The sequence below is a fragment of the Anguilla anguilla genome, chromosome 6 (genome assembly GCF_013347855.1).
Source record: "Anguilla anguilla isolate fAngAng1 chromosome 6, fAngAng1.pri, whole genome shotgun sequence".
In the NCBI taxonomy this organism is placed as follows: Eukaryota; Metazoa; Chordata; class Actinopteri; order Anguilliformes; family Anguillidae; genus Anguilla; species Anguilla anguilla.
The window spans coordinates 28,493,548-28,515,631 of record NC_049206.1 but is presented as its reverse complement, the minus strand read 5'-3'; the positions used below and the strand labels follow the sequence as shown (position 1 = coordinate 28,515,631).

The following is a 22,084-nucleotide window of genomic DNA, read 5'->3' as shown; positions in this document are numbered from 1 at the left end:
TTAATTAGCTTTGTTAGTGAATTTGGCTACACATAATGTCAGCTAGATAGCATGCATGCTGTACTGAATTCCTTTCCAGATTGAAATACATGCAGGTGAATTACCGAGCTAGCAAAGCTGCAACTATAAACAGTAGCAGCAGTTTCCATTAAGGGGGAAAACATCCTGATGGAAGAGCAGAATTTGAAACAAAAGCTACCCAACCTTGGGCATCTAGCCTGGTATGGCAGACTACCTAGCTAAAAGTAACATTACTTATACTACTTGTATATATATATTACTTTCGTCCAACAGAAAACAGGCCAACTCCGGGTCGCTTTTCATCCCCTTGGCGAACTTTAACTGACACCACCTAAGAAAAGTAATTTCAAGGTTGACTAGTTTTTGAACGAGCCCTGTCGATTTGTATTTTTGCTTGCTGTATCTAGGCTTCTTAGCATCTGCCGTTGCAGCAGCTGACGTTGCAGCAGCTGACTAGCAACAAACACTTTGTTGGAATCTGATCCCAAACCACAGGCTCTGTAGCCACCCCCCGCCCCCCCCACACACACACAGAAACATCCCAAACACATTTTAGAATAACAAATATAGGTAAAATATGTGCATAAACTGGCTGACATGCTGGTCACCAGTCGGCACCCTGAGCCGACCAGAGGATGGGTTTCCCCCTTGAGCCTGGTTCCTTCCAAGGTTTCTCCCCATCTGCCACTGGAAATTTTTCCTTGCCACTGTTGCCTTAGGCTTGCTCCTGTGGGGGTTTAGGCTAGGGTTGTCTGTAAAGCGTATTGTAAAATACGCTATATAAATAAAATTTGATTGATTGATAAAAGGAGCACAAATTCAGCTAAAGTGTGTAAAGACTGAGATTGGAAGTGCATCATAGATATGCCTTAGCATAATTATTTTATGATATTTTAATTTTAAAAATCCTGCATAGTATGCCTTTAAATGTTCTCAACTTAAGGACAAAGCACAATGACTGGACTCACAATTGCACATAAATGTCAAACAGTACTTCACAATAAGACTGCAACAAATTGAATGCAATTTCTTTATTACTGTTAATCACAGTCATAGCAAATTTCTGAGTACCAATTGTTCAGGCCATTCATACAAGTACGTGTATAAGTTATTGGAATGATAAAGGAATATTACAAAATTCAAAGAAAGAATACAAAATACATTTTCATAAATAGTACTGTTTGCATTTGTCTTCTGATCAAAACAACCAATTAAACAAGTATTGTAAAAAGTCTGGTTACGACGACCTCAAATTTACACTTAAACGTCAATGCCTCAAGATATTTTCACAGCACATCCAGATACACAAAACACAGGAAGTAGAGACCTACAAATCTACAAATGACGTGCATTCCATTACAAAAGGAGAATAGTTACAGACTGACAGACCATAGAAATGTATATTTCACTTTTACCTTCCAAATGAGCAAAGTACTTATCGAATCAAGAACAACCTTGGTCCCACATTGGTTAAGACACTATCCCCTGACATTTCCTCGACATGCTAGTGTGGTCATCTCTTTTTTCCATTTTTTTTTTCCATTATTTTTTTCTTATTCCTTCACTTTATATAAATGTGGGGAAGGAAAATATATGTTTGCTGAGCCCTTTTGTACTTAGGCAAAGTCAAAATCATTGTGCGCAGAGCAAGTGAAGAATCATGTTTCCCCTCTGCAAGAATCAACAAGCGTATTAGCATGGTCTAAAACCTGAAGAGGTCAATGAAGTGCTGCGGGGAGACGGGTGTGAAGCAGCTGTCCGGATCATTGGCTGTGCAGGGGTGCCCGGAATCCTGAAAGAGAACAAACTTGTGTCAAGCAATACCAGTTTAAGGGAGGAGCTACAGAATCTTTTTCTAAATTTATTTTTTTAAGCTGACGTCTTTGAAAACAGAGGTTACACCCTTAGGACTGTACAGTGGAGCCAGAATAATGTACATCCTGTAGACGACTCCCCACAGTTATGTTCAACTACACAGTCAAAGTGAATTCTGAACCTGCCTAGCTAATTCTGTTAAATGGCTATTGTGGTCATTTTTGGGCACGCGTTATTCCATGGTTTGTGACCCAGAAGGGCAAAGGATTTTAATATTTCAACTGAGAAACAATAGGCAAACGGTGTTCTGTCAGTTGTTCTGCGATTTTATAGGATTTTGCAGTGAAAGCAACCAAAAAAATGGCTGAGGGTTACTAGGAAGTAATCAACAAGAAGATACAAATTTAGCACCTCATGTTTGGTGCCAAGATGGAAGTGGTTTAAAGCCTCTACATATTGGCTTCACAAGCCCACTTTGATTTGTGGGAGTTACAGAACGTCCGTGAAACAGAAAAAAATAGCAATTACTGCTGAGTGTTTATAAACTATTAATCTTAATTACCATTTAAAAGAGTTCAATTAATTGAATAAAAATAAATAATAATAAATAATCTGTGTGAAACAGAAGCATTTACTTATTAGACATTTCCGGAACGCTGCTCTCTGACACACTGATATGATAAGTTAACGGGAAAGTCCGATTTAAAAAAGTATTGAGGATCAAAGACAAGACGACAGGAAGACAGCCATTTTAAACGCACAGAGCAACATTAGCGCCACGTTCTGACAGACAGGAAAGCAGGCAAGGAAGACATTTCAGGTACCTTGAACAACAAAGCCAGATGGCAGTCCTTGAGGAAATCAGGGAGAAGGGGGCAGGAGGAGGGGATAGCATGGATGGAAAAGGTCAAAGGTTAAAGATTAGCAAGGAAGGGAGAGCTTTTCTACTGCTGCTTAACATTCCCAGTCATTAATATCACCAGATGCACAAGCTCATAATGCAGGCCTAAATTAAAACAGCAGGATAAAGCTGCTGTTTTAGAATATTGCTTTAACTTGTAATGTAAAGACTGAAGTGCATACCAGTTCCTAAATCGCTACCAGTAATAAGCAGGAAGTGTGCTGGCTAAGTGTTAAAATTATGGACTAGCTCCTTAAAAGACATCAGGGAAACTCAAATTACATGCACGCCATCCAGGATCATTACTGGATTAAAATTTATATCTCCAAACTCTTCATGAGAATTTTCAATTCTTTCTGCTTATGATTTTTTAAAAATGGCCAGTTTTCAAATAATGTCTTTTTGACGCATTTGTTTCATTCAAACTCTTTACATTTACTGACACATCAGTACTTCACTGTGCACACAAAAAAAGTTTTTTTTTGCAGTTACCTGACATTTAAAATTTCAAGTTTAAATGACTTTTATGTAAGACTATAGTCAAACTGGAAAGTTAGAATACAGTGATTCAAGAGTTTGAAGTTACTGCTGCGTAGTCCATACCATAAATTTAAATAAGAGCCAACAGAGTTCAACAGACATGGCAGGACATTAAGTACAGGGAGAGCCTCAATTACAGCCGTATGACTTCTAATGCTAACTATCCATTCTGCATTATGCTTTAGTGCAAGGAAACGCTTAAAAAAGGACACAAACTATGCAGAACATTCCCAGGCATAACATTTCTAGAATGAACCAAAAAAAAAGAACAGACTTGTTTCATGGCCAATTAATGGATACTCTTCCAAAAGTATTACATTACTGACTGTGATTCAGGGCCTGATAATAATACGTACCTAAGACTCCATCTTATTAAGGCGACCCAACTCGCTTACACATGACCAGGGGTGGTTTTTCAAAGATTAAAGTTAACCCCTAGTTCAGGACTGGGTTACTTTATAAAGAAAAACACAACAAAGCTATCTGGAACATGTGCCCCCACAAAACCACCCCCCCACCCATGTAATGAAGGTAGTACATCTGGATTTGCAGCAGGGGGCAGGAGTATTGGGACACTGAAGCGAACGGAGAACGGATGTCAGCATGTGAGTAAGTAGAGCAGCATAGCGAAACCCTGATCCTCGCCGGCTCTACTAGTTTCTACCCTCCCAATTACCCTGGCTCAATTAGCCTATTAGCTCCACCAACAGAGTTCACTTGCGAAATAGCCCACAGTACAACATTCCAGGCCCTATTTTAACTGTCAAAAACTAGCTCTAATGCAAGGTGCTGGCTAATTAGGGTGTGTCCAGCTCAATTTTGGCAATTTGGTGACACCAGGCTTTAGCACCAAATACGGTGCAGTTGTAAATCAGGTTGGTTGCAATGTGAATTAAAAAACTACATGCGTGTTGTGGACGTTTAATTTCATTATTGCCAATTATTGCCCCAAACAGTGTGTTAGCGCCACAGCCGGCTGCTAATTTCATAATGGCCGAAGAACAAGCAGATTATGAGAGCCTCTGTCACTAGCCTCTCTACAAAACATTACTTGTGATAAAACAAAACAAAGCTGACACTGAATAGTTTTAATATTTGTCCCCCCCCCCAAACAATTCCTATTGCAGCACCCAACACTCGTTGACGCAAATGTATTTACTGCAGACCGGGGAACTACCAAGCCTGGCACAGGGAACAAATATTCTGTTTGTGGGAGACAAAACTAGCAATTTCACTTGGGCCGAGGCGCGTCCGTGCTTCCGTTGTCACAAAAAATGGACCCTGCATCTTCATCGGTTTATCGATGAATGCTGCTAAAATGTCAGATCATCTGAACAACTGGGCTGATTAAGCAATTACGATGAGAAGTTGGCATGAAATCCATACAGAGATATGGTCCTCCTGGAATAGGGCTGCTCACCCCAGTACTTTCTCAGGAGTACAGAGAAAGGAGTTTCAGTAGGGGAAGCCATTAAAGTCTGGGGTCAGAAAAGGGCACTTCACTAGTTGCACACTAGTACACTTTAGTGGTGCACTACACTTTAGTGTTGCATCTTAGAGTACATCAGGAATACAAATATTGAACTACAAAGCAACAAGTGCCCAAATGTTTTTAAATTGCACCCTTATGAAAAAGTTACACATTCAGATTAGAATACATTATACATCCATAAGGAATTACAGGCTACCCAAAAATGCATAGGACTGTACATATCACATTTTCATCACATTTATCATATAATCGAATTTGTTCATTTTATAAAATAAGATAATCATACAAGTAATATATATCGTATGAGTCCTGTGCTGTATTTTAATGTTCAAACATGTAGAAAATATTCTATATTCAATGGAATCAAACAAAATAATACTTTTTAAATGAAATTCAAGTCAAGTAGTCAAGTTTCTGAAAGTGTCACAAATATTTGTAATTTATGCATCCTCCCTTCTCAAGGATGACTTGAGAATCTTGTATAGTGTTTTGACAGGGAAATATTCAGGGAGCTCCCTTCTTCCCCTGAGCAACTGTATTAGAATAAATATATACATAATTTCTTTTTTTGAGTAAAGAATAGTGCAAGGATTACAGCATGACACTGATGCTGCACATGAACTCTTTCACAAGAACTCACAATGACAAGAATATGCATTATTCAGAGAGCTCAACAGGCCCAGTGGAGACTATGGAGTGTCTGGCTCATCATGAGGGAATGAAGACTTCCTTAAGGCCTGCCTTTCGCAATCAGGATTGGTCACACTTGGCTTCCAAGCTTTACAGGTGCATTTTTTAAAACTTTGCCCAACAGGATTAACACGTTTTTTTCAGTTGGGTAAAACTGGTTATGCCACAGACGCAGCATGCAGGTACCGGTACCTACCTTCCAGAACAGAATGCTACAGTGCCGGCAGAAGTGCAGCGTGTCTCCGTACTGCTCTCTTTTCGGGTAATACTTCTGCAGCGTGAAGTACATCAGCTTCCAGTCTACGTGGCCCTTCTCCGACAGAATTAAATGCCTACAGAACTGAAAGACAAAGCGAGACAAAACCTTACTGTTCGCCGTTCAGGCCCTCATAATAGGGCCTTCAGTTTTCAACAGGCTGTGAGATTATTTTGCGTCTTGATGACTGTGCACGTAATCTCACAGTAAAAGTGCTCCTGTAAGCACCCATTTCAGTTAAGTATTACGACCTTCTGTCTGGTTTTGAAAATATTCATATTTAGGATGTATAAGGCTCTCATGCCAAATGAATGAATGAATGAATTTATTTGATGAAAAAACACACAATACTGCACTGCAGTCATTACATACATTAAAAATCACCGAGGAAAACACAAAGCCCGAAGGCTTATTTCCATTGCGATCCTGTAGTTCTTTTGTTTGGAAAGTGCTTTGAACATAATGTATGAAAATCATTTCATAATTTAAGTGTATTTTGATTATTGTGATTTATTGTCAAAAGATTTAATAATGCACTGTTGCTATCTTTTAAGAAATTGAACTCACACAACAAGCAATGGTTCCAGATGAGAATCAGCCCCACTTCATGTGTGTATTGAGCAGTGTTGGCTGGTTAAGGCTGAGTTATGTGACTCCCCTACCTACTTCAATTAAAGGGCAGCTAATGGAATCAGCTGAGGACTCAGGACCTGGCCTGTCATTCTCCCTCAACACCATGCCTTGTCAGCCCTCTAGTGGCCATTTTCTGTAACACAAGCCACATTTTACAACAAAGCATGCGCTGCCCCATTGTTTCCCCATGAGTGCCTATATCCAAAAAATAAAACACACCTGTTGCGTCTTATAATTATGTTATAATCAGGGCTGTTTTAGTTATTAGTCTGCTCTTTGAAGACACAAACTATTCTTATTAATTTATTATTAATAAATTCCACAACCATAGACTTCCCAACCCACATTACATGGCTTGTATTTTGTTAAGCGATACTTTTTAAACTATAAAGCTTTTAAAAATGTACAACCGCCATTGAAAACTCTATGCATGCTTCATATTTCGAAACGAACCGGCTTTGTGCATACTACGTCCATCAGGGAAGTGGACCCAAAAGAGAAGCAGAACAGAATCTCTGCACGTGGAGTGGACCCAGCCTGCCGTTGCACAGCTTTGCAGTCTACAGCCCTTCTATACTTTCAGCTGGCTGCACGACACAAAGAAGTGCACATAACACTGGATATGTTATGATCTGAAGAAAACTGCATCATTCGATCACTGCAGGCGCGTCCCTGATTCCATTCTGGTCCAGTGGATTTCAATAAAGCAGCTTAAACACTGAAAAATGAGTCCTTTAATTTTTGTGCTGTCCTGGCTAAAAATGAATAAAATTCATCCTCTGGGAAAAGGCAGTGGTGTCCCTCAGATTTTGAGGGGGGGGGGGGGGGTGTGATTTTGAAAATGAACAACAGAAATGCTGATCAAATGACATAGCTTGAAAGTGAAGGAGAGAAGAGCCAACACAGTTAATGAGCTGTAAAAAGTAAGTTAAAATGGGAACTTTAAACGACTGTTGCCAGCCAGTTTGATTTCTCAGCTGCTTTTAGCTTCCTTATTATTTGTTCTTTGTTTGAAAAGGGCGCTTGGACAACCTAAGATAGTGTGCACAGCATTAAAGGCCCCCATATATTTGACTCACTAATAATGCAGTGATGCCACGCTCAAGGTTAAGGTGTGCCAGGGAGAGTTTATGCAAATAGTAGATCAAAGATGATTGGCCGCTTTGAATGAAGAATCCAGAATCTCCGTCAGATCTGAAGCCAAACCTAACCAGTTTGTTGTCTGGTGAATTTTCTGTGAGCAAATGTCATGCTTTACGTTCTGCAAACCAGGCACTACATTTACATCAAGTAATTTAAATGACCAGAGAAGGCCACCATGTGTGAAACAAAAGAAAAATCACAATGGATGCATTCCAGTGATGTGTTCCTCTGGCTCAGCAATTTTCTATTAGCGCTGTTCCTTTATAATTATAATTCACAGGTATGATACCAAACTGCAGTACACTACTACCATCACAACCACTACCAGCACTATTACCTCTGCTACTACTTTCAATTGTGGAACTCAAGTACTTAAAATACTTACGGGAGGTAAGAATACACTGTTTTCACTATACCACTTGAGCCTTTGGCAAGCGGAGTTAATTCTGGAACTCTTTATCTCGTTAATCTTTACAGTCTTTAACCAAATAAGGAAAATGCGGGTGAGCGCCACTGTGCCCTGAATGGAGATATTATATGGCACCAGGTTGACGGTTATAGTTCTCAGCATGGCAAGTTGTGACCTTATAAAGAGAGGACAACGGAAGCTTCTCTCAGTTGCTATTTGTTCCGTAGCTTTGTTTTTGCGGCACGCTCTTTAATGAATCCCCAAAGAACCATCCTTGAGCTGATGGTACACAAGGGTAAAGAGACTTACGAGACACCCTAAACAACAGGCTATGAAAACATTTCCTTTTATATTCCTCAACATAACATGCTGCTGATGTTTGATCAGCTGCTTAAAATCTCAAGGCTGCCCAACCCAGGTCCTGGAGATCTACAGCCTTGTAGGTGTCAATTTCAACCCTTATTTGGCATACCTGATTCTACTAATTAGAAGCTCAATGGGATGTCTAGCTGGTGAATGTGCTTCATTAGTGGTGGAGCGAAAACTACAGCGCACTCTAGCTGCATGACATAAGACAGATGTCCAGGTAACGCTGCATTTTGTTTTCACCTTCCAATCAGCCTCTAGCCCAGGACACGGGTTGAGGACCCCTGGGTTGTGTGTAAAGTGGTTTCCTGACATCTGCTTGGGATTTAGGAACGCTGCAGCTCATACCTGTTTCTCCGCAAAGTGAAACTGACACAGTTGCTTCCACAGCTGCCGGTCCTCACTGAGCATGTGCAGAGTGGGCGTGGTCTGTCCCAGGTTGATGATGTCCCAGGCATCCGAGAACTTGTACAGGATGTTATTCTGCATGTGCAGCGGAAGGTCGCTGAGTGTCATGCCATTGGTTACTTGCTGAAAGACACACAGAACCATTACTGCAGCCATGGATTTGCACTCGCATTCCCAATGATATAAAGGAAAAAACCCCATTACGTTAAATGCAAATGTGTTGTTACTTACAGTAGGTTTGTTGCTGTAGTAAGGCAGCATTATTCATTTCCATAAAATTTAAATTGAGCGTTTTTACAGTTCTGTGACTATAATCCCATCAGAGCTAAAAGAGCTATTCTTAGTCATCACTGAAAAGAGATGGGGTCAGGTCAGGGGAGATGAAAAACTTTGCAAATGCACATTGTTCAAATCAACTGCTGAAGATTTACTTATAATTTTCTCATTCATTTGAAAGGAATATGCAGAGGTTATAGGAGAGGTTATTGAAGACCAACGTACAAAAAAAAAAAAAAAAAAAAACGTAATTCAATCCAAACCTGAAAAGCCTTGTTTTTAGAGATCGGCAGGATTTTATAAAATAAAGTAACACACAGATAAAGCATGTGTGGTGTGGGAACCAGCAATTCCTTAATCATACATTTTGAGTTCTCTGCAGTTGTCTGGCAAATGGATGTTTTATTTTGATGAGGTACAACTGAGGATTTACCAATCAAACCTCAGGGGTTGACCAGCTCCTCTCTACCCACCTACCTTGGGGATCTGAAGGTTGTTGAGCTGCTGTTGCCAGCTGAGAATCGTCTCCAGTCTGCAGACCCAGATATTGATGTTCCCTACCAGCACACACTTCCCAACTTCCCGAATTAGGATACAGAGAGTGGAGCTCAGGTCCTGGAGGAGGTCTTTGATGAGGCGAGGGTTCTGCTGGTCTTCAAGTACTGTGTTGAAAGAGAAAAGAACAGCACAGTTCATATTTGACAAACCTCAATAAACCATTAGCCACTCATTACTGTACATTACAATCACTTGGTAGATGTTTAGACGTCCAGAATTGGAGAACAACAGTGTAGCTCTCGAGTCAGTCAAAGCCACTGCTTTCCGAATAAAACTTGGGTGTGACTGAACTAACATCCTTATTTCTTTTAAACAGCAAGTTGACCAACACCTTAATTCAGAAAGAGGGTTCACAAATAACTTTGTCAAATAGCGGCCACTATTTGAGTATGTCTTTGATACGCCCAGCAATACGACAAAGCCAGTAATCATGAAACGATCTAGTTTGGTGACCCTGTGGTTACTGTCCACCCTAAACAGGAAGTCTGTGGCTTTAATCGAAAACCCAGTTCTAACTAAAGATTTAAAAAATGGATCAGCAGTCAACATCGTGGAGACAGGTAGAGATGTGGCCCTGTTCCATAATGTTTCATGCCACAGCAACCGGTATAAACCATGAACCATTCATCCTTTGAACGATTAAACCTTTGAGCTATTCATCCTTTGAATGATTCAATCTTTGAGCCATTCATCATTTAAATGTTTAAAGCTTTGAGCCATCCATCATTTTTTAAAAATAAATTTGAAACCCAATGCGGGCCTGAGCATATCCAATTCCCACCCAAATTTGGAATGGCCAACCCTCTGAAATCAGAGTTTGTACTTTGTGTGAACCCCACAGCTGGTTCGGGAAAGTGTAGATTTACATGGTTCTCCTCCTCCTCTGAAACACATGGTGTCGTCTGCTGCTTCTTTTCACACCGCGGGCTACAGCTCAGCTAGCATTGAGCGAAGTCAGAAGAACGCCTTTCATATGTGGCTTTGACCGCAATCTACGGGTGCCTGATCGACCATCACGGGTCTCTAGACAGCAATGCACACAAAACCCTAACCGACTGAACCCTCCTATTCCCTGGTTGAAGAGGTTAGCACTGGCACGGTCCGGGTTCAATCCGAGGCTGTGAGGCTCATCCATGGTGTGGTGCCTTAACTGAATGAGCCACCCAGCAGCCCCGAGCCATTCTTCCTTTCAATGATTCACCCTGTGAGATATTCACTCCTGGACGCTACTTCAGTTGGCTTATTAATAATTAGAACTACAGAGATAAAAGGGACTCAGAGCTCAACCTAAGGGCTTCAGTGGCAGTACCATGAGAATACAATAGCTTGGAAATCATATCGTCTGCCATTGTGTGTTGCACATGTTTGCTAATTATGTTAATGTTTAAGTTACGTATTTTGGTTATAGATTCCAGTCACCCTGTACCACAGTCAATGTACAATGCGTATGTGATTTGTATTAAATTTTTGTTTTCTGGTTTCCATTTGGCAGTATCGTCCCCGTATTGCCATGCAGGAGTGACTCCGGCTGACTGGATGTCTGAAACCTGACAGTACTAGCTGCTGTGAGAGGTCTGCTCCTCTGATGCACTGCATAGCTGAATGCAGAGTGACACACCCCTATTCTACAATAGAATTAGTGGAGAGTGTTAAGTAATAGGCTAATGCATGTATATGGTCAGCAATGAAACAGACCAACAAATATGAAAAGACAGCAATGAGATAAACTAAAGAATAGGATCTGTCATTAAGAAGACAGGCCAAGGAATACATCAGGCCATTTCAAATTTTGCAGTTTAAAAGAAGAGTTGCTTCTGCCTACAAAGATGGAAAAAAGCTCAGTCTTTGACCTTACAACAATGGGCCCTGACCTTTATGGTTATGGCACATTCAGAGCATTAGTCTTGCTCCTGGGGGCCTGAGGCATTCAACCTCCTGAGTCTGCCCTGCTATTTATTATGCAGTTTTCTTTTATTATTTATTTTTGTCTTCATTCCACTAGGGCTTCATTAGTGAGTCTCCTTTTATAGGGGGAGTTCTAAGTTTGGTTTCTGCTGATGTTTTTTATTGGTACATGTTTTTGTACATGTTTAGAATGTCCATGATGGCGCTGATTATGCATTTCTATATTTTTGGCTTGTTCACCAAAACAGTTTTTTACAAAACCCTCAGACAAAAAATAAACGGAGTTCATCGTCTACATTTCACTACATTTCCAAAAAACAAATTCCACACAGAAAGCAGCTTCTGAACCCAGCAGCACAGTCACAGGTTAGATTCTCAGTAGAGACGATCCCTGCTTTACCTACTCTGGTAAAATTCAACCACATCATTTTCTGACAACTCCAGAATGCTATGCCAACCTATCACTGTCAAGTGCAGCACACAACAATGTACTTAGGGTCAAGAGTCCATTCAATATGGATTGATTTCAAAGTAGCTTGGCTCTTCCTGCATTCCAATGCTGTAGTCTCACAGTGGACTTTGATTGTCTCACCCTTTCTAACGATCTTCTCCAGGACGTTGAAGTAGTTCTTCTGGGCAGCTCCACTCAGGGATGTCAGCTGAGACTTTGCTATCAGCTGCAGCAGCTGGACACAGGGTAAAGAGTTATAAGGTGAGGCACACTGCTTAAGCTGAATGAGCAATGCTGAGAAATGTTTAAATATTAATGACTCCCAATAAGATCCTTTCAAAATGCACCTAGAGTTGTACCGTGAAATAAAATGTTAGTGTCTGATTATAATGATGATTTAAGGAGAATTAATCGTACATTTTATGAAACCAAAGATTATAAGTCTAAACTGAACAAGAAGGAAAGCACTAATCACACACTGTCAGAAACTGTCAGAACAGGGCAGATTCACATTTTACATTATGACATTATAAGCTAGATTTCTGGCATATTGCCTGCCTCTTATAACGTATTGCAGGTGCAGTTCAAAACCAGAACAATCGGCCTCATTAGAATGAGGTCATGTCTGCATAGTTATTCATAAAATACAAAGGTCATGAGTACTACCAGTAGCACTAGTAGCAAGCATCACAAGGCCAATAAGTCAAATGCATCATGTCTTACTTTCACCACATAGTTGAACCTCCGGATGTCTTGTATAGCACTGGAAAAATCCAGGCGATTGAAGGCCTCTCCTAATGTACAGTAGCCATGTCTCTTTCAAACAAAGCACAAACAAAAAATAGCACTTGCTTCATGTTGGATGGGACAGAAATTTAGCATTATGACATACTTTTTCTAATGACTGGACAGAATGAATAATACTATAAGCTCACACAACTAGCTAAAGTAGTTTTCGGAAGAAAAAAAACCAAGTGCTAGATATGTAGTGAAAGACCTAACCAGGTAACATGTGCTATGGTTAGTTTTGGGAAAGCCATACGGCTCTAAAATTGTACTTCAAAAACTTTAAAATTGCTCAGGCCTCAAATCCTGTGAAATCTACAGAGATATACAGTGGATCACAGAGGGATATGCCAACCATAACTGGAATGGCACAGGTTTAATGCCTGTAATGTAATGTAATGTAATGTAATGTAATGTAATGTTTAAACGGTTATGAAGAGAGAAGCAGATGTTTACATTGCATTTCCAGGCCGATACTTACTTCTCTAGTGCTTTCTTTCTGAACATAGATCCACTTCTCTTGGTAGAAAACTAAAAAAAAAGAGAAACATGGTCAAAACAGAACAGCACTGTTTTGGCACTGTCACTTCAACAGAGCTAAAAGGTCTTCGGACAACTCATTTCATGTTTGTCTTGGGACTGTTAACAAAATGAAATACAATTGCGTTTTATGCTTACACTGTGATTTGGTGTTGTTATTGAAAAAATCTTTTTTCCGTTTTTTGGTGGCTACTTCACAGACATCTCCCACAAACATGTTTTCTTTGTTTTCCTCCTGCATTCTGTTTGGAAAGACACAACTGGCATTAGTAACAAAAAAAAAAACTGTCCGTCAAATCACATTGCAAATGAATATGCAAACAGAACAGTAGTACAATTTGTGAAGACAAATACTCCACAATAGCAAATTAGGAGCTTCCAATTACACCTACACATAGTACAGTATTTAGATGCGGGCAGTAAAACAAAAACACCAATGTAAAATCCATTAGTAGCCAACAGCCAAAGCAAGTGTCCAATGTGGCAGTTTAGGATTTAGGACTTCATACATTGCATACAGATATTTTTTGCTTGTTTGTTTGTGTAAAGCTTTTATTTTCATTCACCAAGATACCAATGTAAAGCTTAAATTATTTATTCAAATATAATGAGAAAAATATTTTTATTGTTATTATCATCGAAGGCTGAAAGAAGGCAAGTCCTCTTTATACCAAGGGGGAGTTTAGCTATTTAAGAGACACAGACATTTACCAGCAGAAATTGACAAGAGCTGAACAGGTGTGATTTACAATGGTAGATTCATATGGTAGAATGACACTCAGTATAACTGGCTGCAGTTTTTTCAAGATGCCCACCTTCAGATTCAATATGCATCAAAGCAACTAGTGAGCTGCTGTAACTGCCGCTGTAAAGAGCAGTAGCTGTACTAGTTAAAGTAACTAGTTAAAGATGGCAAAGAAAGGCACCATACAGTGGCAGTAACGGCCTTGCCGTTTGCCTTCCTTAAAGCTATCAAGTTTTTAAAGCTATAATTTTCAAGCCAAAATGCTTTGTCCGTCGATGTGGAAGCTTCGCTGCATTACTGGTTGAATAAGGACTCTATTTTTAGTATTTTAGCTTTAGCTTGTTTGGATGAACTCTGCAGTGTATTTGGGCACCACTAAGAGACGTTTTACTTGTCATCTTGAGAAACCATGTAGCCTAATCACTCTCCGACCTGATTTAGTGAGTGATGCTAGTGAGTGATGATATTTTCGGTAGCTTTATTCAGCTCCACATTTTGTTTTAGTTGTCTTTTTTTTAGTACTGCTCAGATATTTTCTCTTTATATTAGTAATTACTATTTCAAGAAAAAACAGGTATAAACTGTGTTCCTCACTTTCGAGGACGTTATGCATATGTCCATTGGTCCACTAGTAAAGGCATTAACCTTTGTAGAAAATAATTAATTACAGTGAAAGCACACTAAACATGGAGTGATCATGCTCTATGCACACTGTAAGAGTCCTTATTCTTCCCAGCAGAGGCACATTTGCATATATTTTCTTTGTATTTCCACAGGAACTACTTTGTTCGCCAAACCACCACCAGGTGGCAAATGTGAGCACTAAAAAACATTTCTGACAGTCTCTGAATTTACAGCAAATGAAAGAGGCATACCGAATGAATTACTAGTGGCTTATACTGTAGATCAAAGGCCCACTGATGATCAATGCCTCAAACCCTTGACTTAAGTACTTTCACCTGGCTACTCCTGCAAAAAAACTACCCTATTAGACAAACGAGTGGAGATTGAAATCTTAAACCCTCCTACATAGTTCCAAATGCACTTATCCCAATCAGCAATGTCTGTATGTATGAAGTGAGTATGAAGCAGCCAGTGTAAACTGAGTTTATGTTTAACACTTATGTTCTGTGGGAGGGTGAGAAGCTCTCCTGTCCAATGTGATCACTGAAAACATACACAGGCCAACACATGAGGGTCAAATGAAATCAGAGCTTTGATCATCCAGCTAATGGCGAAAAAATGTCCTTTCCAGACAGTGTTTGCCAGCTCTCAAGTTACAGTGGCTTATTGGGTGAAGCCTCTGTCCACACACTGGTCAGCTGTGGGTGCAGTCGCCAGCCAAGCTGTTCACCACGCCGCCTCTCACCATGTCTTTTCTGGGCAAGCCAGAGCAAAAGAGATGGATCAATGAACTGCACTTCATGGCCAAAAGTACGTGTACACCTGACATCCAACATCTCATCCAAAATTATGGGCATTAATATGGAGTTGGTCCACCCGTTTCTGCAGGGATTTGCTTCCATTCAGCCTTTAGGTCATATAGTGCATGTCTGCAGTAGCAGTTATGCCTGACTTAATTCCTGCAAAACAGCACGGAATGAAGAAAGCTCCATGTTGCCACAGACATGCCGGAATGATTCGAAGCAGTGCAGATCACTCATGCACAGGTCATTCCAAAAGCACAGTGTGCTCTCTTTAAAAGCGCGGTTCGGCGATGCTGACGCAGGTTCTTCATAATTGGAGGCACCCTGTTACAAGTAAACAATGTTTTGTACAGAGCTGCAGTACACTATTTGTATAATTATAAAATACACAAAAATACACAAATGAAATAACCCTTAATATTTTTTCCAGAATAACAAGAATGCAACAAATGGTGCACACAGCTTCATCGTAAGTTTAGACATAATTTAACTGACAAGGTTTGTTTGATTAACCAAAAAAGTTACGAAATATGCGACTGACCTTTGCTAACAACACACACAAATTAATGGATCCCTCCAAACTAATCTGGAAACTACTGGACCGTGAATATTGAAGAATGATTTGCGAGAGGAACTGCTTGCATGATATACACTAAACCAACATTTCACTGAGAATTCCTGAACCAAGCCCAAGGACAACAGGCACCAGAAAAAGGGAAAAATTTTCCATCCGTCTGCCCCTGGTGATCCCAGGGCTACATGGGTAAAGACATTGTGATCTGCCCATCAGACTTGTGCCCCTTTCTACAAGAACGAAGTACTTTCTAGAAGGTAGGATCAACTGCTGCATTCCTTATATACTTTAAGCACTGGTGTGACATCAGCAGCTAAGCAGGTAAATTGTCCTATACTTCATAACTGCCCATAACAACAGCTCCAGCTGCTCCATTCTCTGTTTCTTGCTCATACCACGATCTAACTTTATGCTGTAAGATTACACCCGAATAGTTACTCTCAGTCGTGACCCTTTTGACTCCGCATCGGCACTGTCCGTTTGCTAAACCTGCGTGTACAGTGGTCGTGTCAACACAGGATGTTGCATTTTTTCATTCAGAAAAACAGCCAAAATGCAAGAAAAACACACCGTGTTCCATAAACACAGATACTCTGAGGTTTAAAAAAAAAAAAAAAAAAAAAAGATTACAATGGGCAATGACCCAGACTTGAACCACAACTAAATAATTACTTCAGTTTCTTTGTGCCAATCGTCTTTCGGTGTCTGACATCTGTGTTGTTTATTGATTTACACAGCCATATTTACAGAGCCACTGGTAGAATTCGGAGAAGAAAAGAGCACTTAATTTGAATGAACAGTTGAAAATGAGATGTCACAATCTAGCTACTGTGCTCAACATGAGTAAACTGAAACAGAAATCGCTCCAAGGGTTTTTTTAAATATGACTAGCCTGTGTGGCAAAAATGAGTTTTGATCAGAACGGCAAACCGTTAGCTGTAGTTTAAGTCATCCCACTAATCCCACTATTTCATGCCACTTCTGTTACAAGTGCCACAATAAAATTATCAACAACATACATTTATTGAGTTATTATTTCAGTTGGAATATTTTTGCAAAATAGTTATTTTTATCAGAACACAAGTCAATTTGTTAATGTCCCGCGTTCCAAAGACTTTCATTTTGAGGCTTTTTTTTTTTTTTACCTCTCTGCCTTATCAGTTCATTTAACTGGTGATCTCAGTAGTGCCATCATAAAAACTCTTTCCAGTGGTTTGTACACTCTGTGTTGTTCTAAAAAATCAGATGCTCACAACTAATAAATCATACTTTATGGTTATTTTTTGCTCACAAAGTTCACAACAATACTATAATCAAGGTTTGATTAATTTACATGGGATTTGACTTTTAAGGTCTGCTTTATTCACCGTTCCACCAACCTTCACAAGACCTCAAAGCCATTTTTCCCGAGAAAACAAAGAACCACAAACCCATAACCTGCACAAAACCCCAGGCACCAACAAGAAAACCAAAACATTGACTGAAAGAAAAATAAAAACCAAAAAAGATAAACAAAAAGAGAAATAAAAACGAAGACCCAAACCAATCAATTAAAAAGAAGATAAAAATATATAAATATAAATACATAAATACATGAATAAGTAAAAATAAAACCTGCCCACCAACCCACCTCCCTCCCCCCATTCAACCAGTCCCAATTTACATGGGATTGAGCGACTGCTGTTTTACAAAATAGAATGTGAAACCTAAAACCATGTACCTACAACCAGATACGCTTGTTAGGTGCTTAAAATATTGTTTTGTCATTGCAAATTCTTAGCAGATGCCTACTTAAAAGTTTAGTTGCTAGGGGTGTCAATTCAGGGTTTCTCATAGTTCTTGCGCTAACAGCCAACACCAAGTACAATGTTGCAGGTAGTGAACCAAACTTTTATTTTAAATAATTCTGCCAGTGAGGTTTAACAGTATAGAAGTATCAGAACAGAAAGAAGAGAGGAGTGGTACATGTCATCTGCCAGCAGGACACCCTGGTGATTATGAGGCACAGTGTAATGTAAACCTCACATGCACTGGAAACTGGCTCCAGCACTGGAAGGTGGAAGAATAAGTAACTACTATAGTAACCAGATGATCAGCCCCTGTTTTCATTCTGTCCTCTGCAATTCTTTACTTTAGAAAGTTTCTGTTGATACTACAATTGCAATTTATAGACATTCATGAAACAGCATGTCAGTAGACAGCAATACCGAAATTTCAAATACCATTAAATTTCTAAATGTATTTATGATTTTTCAATAGCCCCATAAAGACAAATCTGTTTCAAATCTTATTAACTCAAAGGTTGGAAAATCCCAGCCAATGAAATTAAATAAAAACAACCGACTGTTAAATTTAAATGCAACACAGATGTAAAATATGGGCATGATACTGGAGACCCAACATCTCAGAACTAATCTTATTTTTCAAATGGAGGCAAAACGGGAGGATAAATGCTTTGAATTCTTCAGAGGTACAAAGGCTTCTTTAGTGCATCCCAAGCATGCTACGCCAACAGACATGGTCTCAACAAACAGCCTGCACGGCCAGCGACATGATCTACTCACAGTCCTGTCCTTAAACCAAGTGAAGCTCAAGCATACATATGCGATGACACACTAGCAGAAGTAACCTTAGCCAACCTATTGTCTAGCGAGCCCATTATTCACCTGTATTTGACTGCTTTTTGTTCAGTTTACTTCCCTCCTCTACCCGACAGGCTAGGTCCTGCCTCCATTCTGCAGCTGTAATTATAGGATGCGCTCAGCTCGTGTTCTTTCTGGATGGGCTGCTTAGACACTTTGGCAGTGATTAGAATGTGTGCTCCACTGTACCTTGAGAAGCGTAGCATACAGCTTACTTGGCCTAAGGGTTGCCAACAGTCCCTTGCATAAGTATGGGACACAAAACATTTAATGTTGCTTACTTATCAAATCAATTACATCAGAGGCACATGGGACCAATATAGGAAATTTATTTTGGTTAATATTTGCAAGCGCCATCTAGTGGTTTGATTTTTCAGTCACCTTTTCTGATGTTTTAGTGCGTGTCACAGAAATAATTCCCTCACAGGTGAAATCTGCAGAGTATAGGGAGACACAGGGCAATGGCTGTTCAAACGTGAGGGAAATTTTTTTGGCTGAAAAGAGAGATGTCCCATCTGGCATCTGTTGCACACAAACAAGACCTTTTCCAGTTCAACTCAACTGTGCTTAATGCATCTCATTATTGGACCACCAATCTTGTATATAGCAGTATGATCCATGGACATAAACAATCCACATAATCTAATCATTTTCAGAATGAACCTTTTTGCAACCCCGAAGTAATTGCAATAAATATGAGAGAGGATTGGTCATAACAAAACAATCTATGAAAAAGCAGCAGGGAATTGAAACTATTAGGGTGAGACCCAAGGTAATTTGCTCTACTTTAATAAAAGAAAGGCACAAGGTAATTAACAATAATGATTAAAAAAGCTACTGTCTTCTCTTAGTTCAGTGCAATCAGAAGCAATAAATCACATTTTATTGTTCTCAAGGTTATACTTCAACTCAGCTTGCTCCTAACAACTCCATTTGATCTAAATGGTCAGATGATCTTAAAAAAAAATAGCCTCACATGATTCATGTTAGAAGTTAAGACAATCACATTATCGCTTGTCTGATTTGTGACAGATCAAAAATGTCATCATTTAGTTCATAATTCATATTTTACAAGAGGACTCTTGTAAGAAAGCCAGATAAGCTACACTGACTTCAGGCTGCCCACCAATCAGTAGCAACTAGTAGAGGGGAGAGACTGATTGGTGGTGGCCTATTTTAGCTCATGATAATCTGTGGACTGGGGCAATAGAATCCATACTGTACATTAGAAAGGTAAAAGTCTACGTATATTCACGCAAAATTATTTGAACATCACCCCTTCTGCTCCTGGCCTTCGGTAGAACATCAAACTACGCATTACAGCTATATTAATGAGCGACACTGTATCGACCGCTTTTCTCACATTGCTTAGCATAACACAAATGAGCGTAACACAATGCATAACACAAATGAACTTCACAACAAATGGTTGTTGCGATAATACTGCAGGTTGCTAGCTCGCTTTTCTATAGTAATTAAGATGCATACGTATTTAAACACAATAACACGTATACCTATTTTATGTGCATTTAAGTTTGACGTTAGGGCGTCAATCGTGTTGAACCAAGAATTGTTTAATCGCTTACCCCCTTGGATGAGCTCAAGTTTTGTGACCCAACAGTGAGGTCAGTGAGTAGATGCTACGCACACAAACGAATTTTAGTACTGGCAACGTCATTAACTGTGAATTTAAATGGCACTAAAACAAGTGGTGCTTTTTAAAGGGCAAGGCCAAGTCTTACTCTTCCAAATCAAGTTCGTTGTTTCCTCCCAAATCATGGCCATAAAACTCGAAACGCTTCCATCCGTCTTCGGTCTTTATCCAGCTCCATCCTGGCGACCTCCAGTCCTGGCCCAAGAAAGGCATGCTTCAACTAGTTCAATAAAGAAAAGATCAACAATGCGCCATAATTAGCCAAGACATCCCGCTTATATTTAAGTTACCTTGGCTAACTAGGTAGAGATGCAGAGCTGGTTTAGGCAAGCTACGCCGACATAATAGAAACAACTATTTTCGCACAACTGCCATCACTGATAGCTATATAACCTAAAATCACAAAATGGGTATGTTTAACAGTTTTAAACTATGTCCCGATTGGCCATTTTCTTGACTATGTATGTGGCTTATTCTTTATAATTTTACATCGATAAAACTAACTGTCAGTCGACCTAGCCAGACGAATTCAGCAAGCTGCTTTTGCGAGGATAATAATGCAAAGACAGCTTGGAAAAACCAGCTAGTAAATAAAGCTACTAAGTAAATTCTGATAAACCGTTCGGATTCGGGTATTAATGATCATTGGTGTATGACAGACACCTCAAACTCTATAAATGAAAAAGTACTTCTCCTCACCAAACGCTCTTCCTTTGTTGCAATTGAAATTCTGTCTCCCCCTAGAAATATTCACGGAAGTAAACAGTCTCTTTATTGGAATGTGGAACGCCTCTTCGGGTTATTTGATTGGAGACTTTGTTTGTATTTACCTTGTTGCTACCCAATATCTCGCCGTCGATTGGTCTGTGTGGCTTTCAATCAAATGGTATTTTGTCTGCTGTGTTTTGCTAAGGCATCTACCAACACGTGACTGAGAACCCTGCACATGTCCTCGTGTTTTGGTTTTGGAAAGGGCGATGGGAATAGTGAGGTGATACCCCTGACAGAACTGAATATGCTCTATTCATTTGAGTAATTCGAAAGAAAAAACATCTTCATCTACTCTTCCCCCTCGGTTAGAGGAAAGTAGGCTACATGCCAGCGTGCCAGGCACAACCTCCGCTGCATTTGTTTAATTACGGAAGAACCTTTGTTTTAAGAAAGCTCGCTGGAAGTAAGTCGACAGTAGCTATTGTGCCTTTCTGGTTTCTGAGTACCTGACAGACAGTGTAACTAATGAACACGTACACAAGCATGTTACGTGGACCTACGAGTGCAACATTAGGCTACGTCACTGGCTTTGTTCAGAAAAGAGAGAAACAATATAAAGCATGTATTGTTCTTTGCATTCATTTTATTGTGAACGCTAAAACAAGCGGCACAGCTGGAAAGTGACGTACATATGCAGTACGGCTACGAGCAGAAACACGGTCATAAATGCTCGAGAAATTTGATGTCAGTTAATTGTTTCCAGCTTACTTACACACTTCGAGGATTAATATTTTGTAGTAAGCCCGTAGGCCTACTTGTCCATATTTTAAGCCGACACAAATCTAAAATATCTTAATGCAATTATTTGCGTTAATTAAGGTATACTTCGCTCTGATACACTAAAACACTCTCTTAACTGCTATTTGCACATAAGAAATCGGACACTGGCCTCTACTGGTAATGAAAAAAGATAGTTCTGTTGAAATGTCGGCGATCCGATTGCATTTAATTAAATACTAAACAATTTTTTAATGTTGTTTCCCGTTCCACAACCATATCGTATTCAGTTCTTTATCATCATTTTATCCATGAAGGCCTCCTACTTTTCAAATGTGATGTTTAGAAACATAGAACTATTCTG

The 22,084-nt window shown here is 39.6% G+C and overlaps 1 protein-coding gene across 2 annotated transcripts; it reads right to left on the bottom strand.

Annotated features, from left to right (window-relative positions):
• Positions 1–1,039: 1,039 nt before the first annotated feature.
• Positions 1,040–21,081, bottom strand: fbxo25 (F-box protein 25). 2 transcript variants are annotated; one of them, XM_035422849.1, is made up of 11 exons: positions 20,932–21,081; positions 20,321–20,452; positions 13,329–13,432; positions 13,132–13,181; positions 12,588–12,680; positions 12,006–12,099; positions 9,428–9,612; positions 8,615–8,797; positions 5,656–5,799; positions 2,661–2,687; positions 1,040–1,813 (listed from the first exon to the last, which is right to left on the bottom strand). In XM_035422849.1, exons 2-11 carry the CDS (start codon positions 20,443–20,445, stop codon positions 1,724–1,726), a joined length of 1,095 nt encoding a protein of 364 aa, XP_035278740.1. In that variant the 5' UTR covers positions 20,446–20,452; positions 20,932–21,081; the 3' UTR covers positions 1,040–1,723. The 2 variants fall into 2 exon arrangements, with proteins under 2 accessions (XP_035278740.1, XP_035278741.1); XM_035422850.1 differs by lacking the exon at positions 2,661–2,687.
• Between the last annotated feature and the right edge of the window lie 1,003 nt (positions 21,082–22,084).

Coding starts and splice junctions, on each gene's coding strand:
- fbxo25 (XM_035422849.1), bottom strand. CDS start 20,445: ATGCCTTTCTTGGGCCAGGACTGGAGGTCGCCAGGATGGAGCTGGATA. Junction 13,433..20,320: donor AACGAACTTGATTTGGAAGA/GTAAGACTTGGC, acceptor CTTTCCAAACAG/AATGCAGGAGGAAAACAAAG. Junction 12,100..12,587: donor GGTTCAACTATGTGGTGAAA/GTAAGACATGAT, acceptor CCCTGTGTCCAG/CTGCTGCAGCTGATAGCAAA.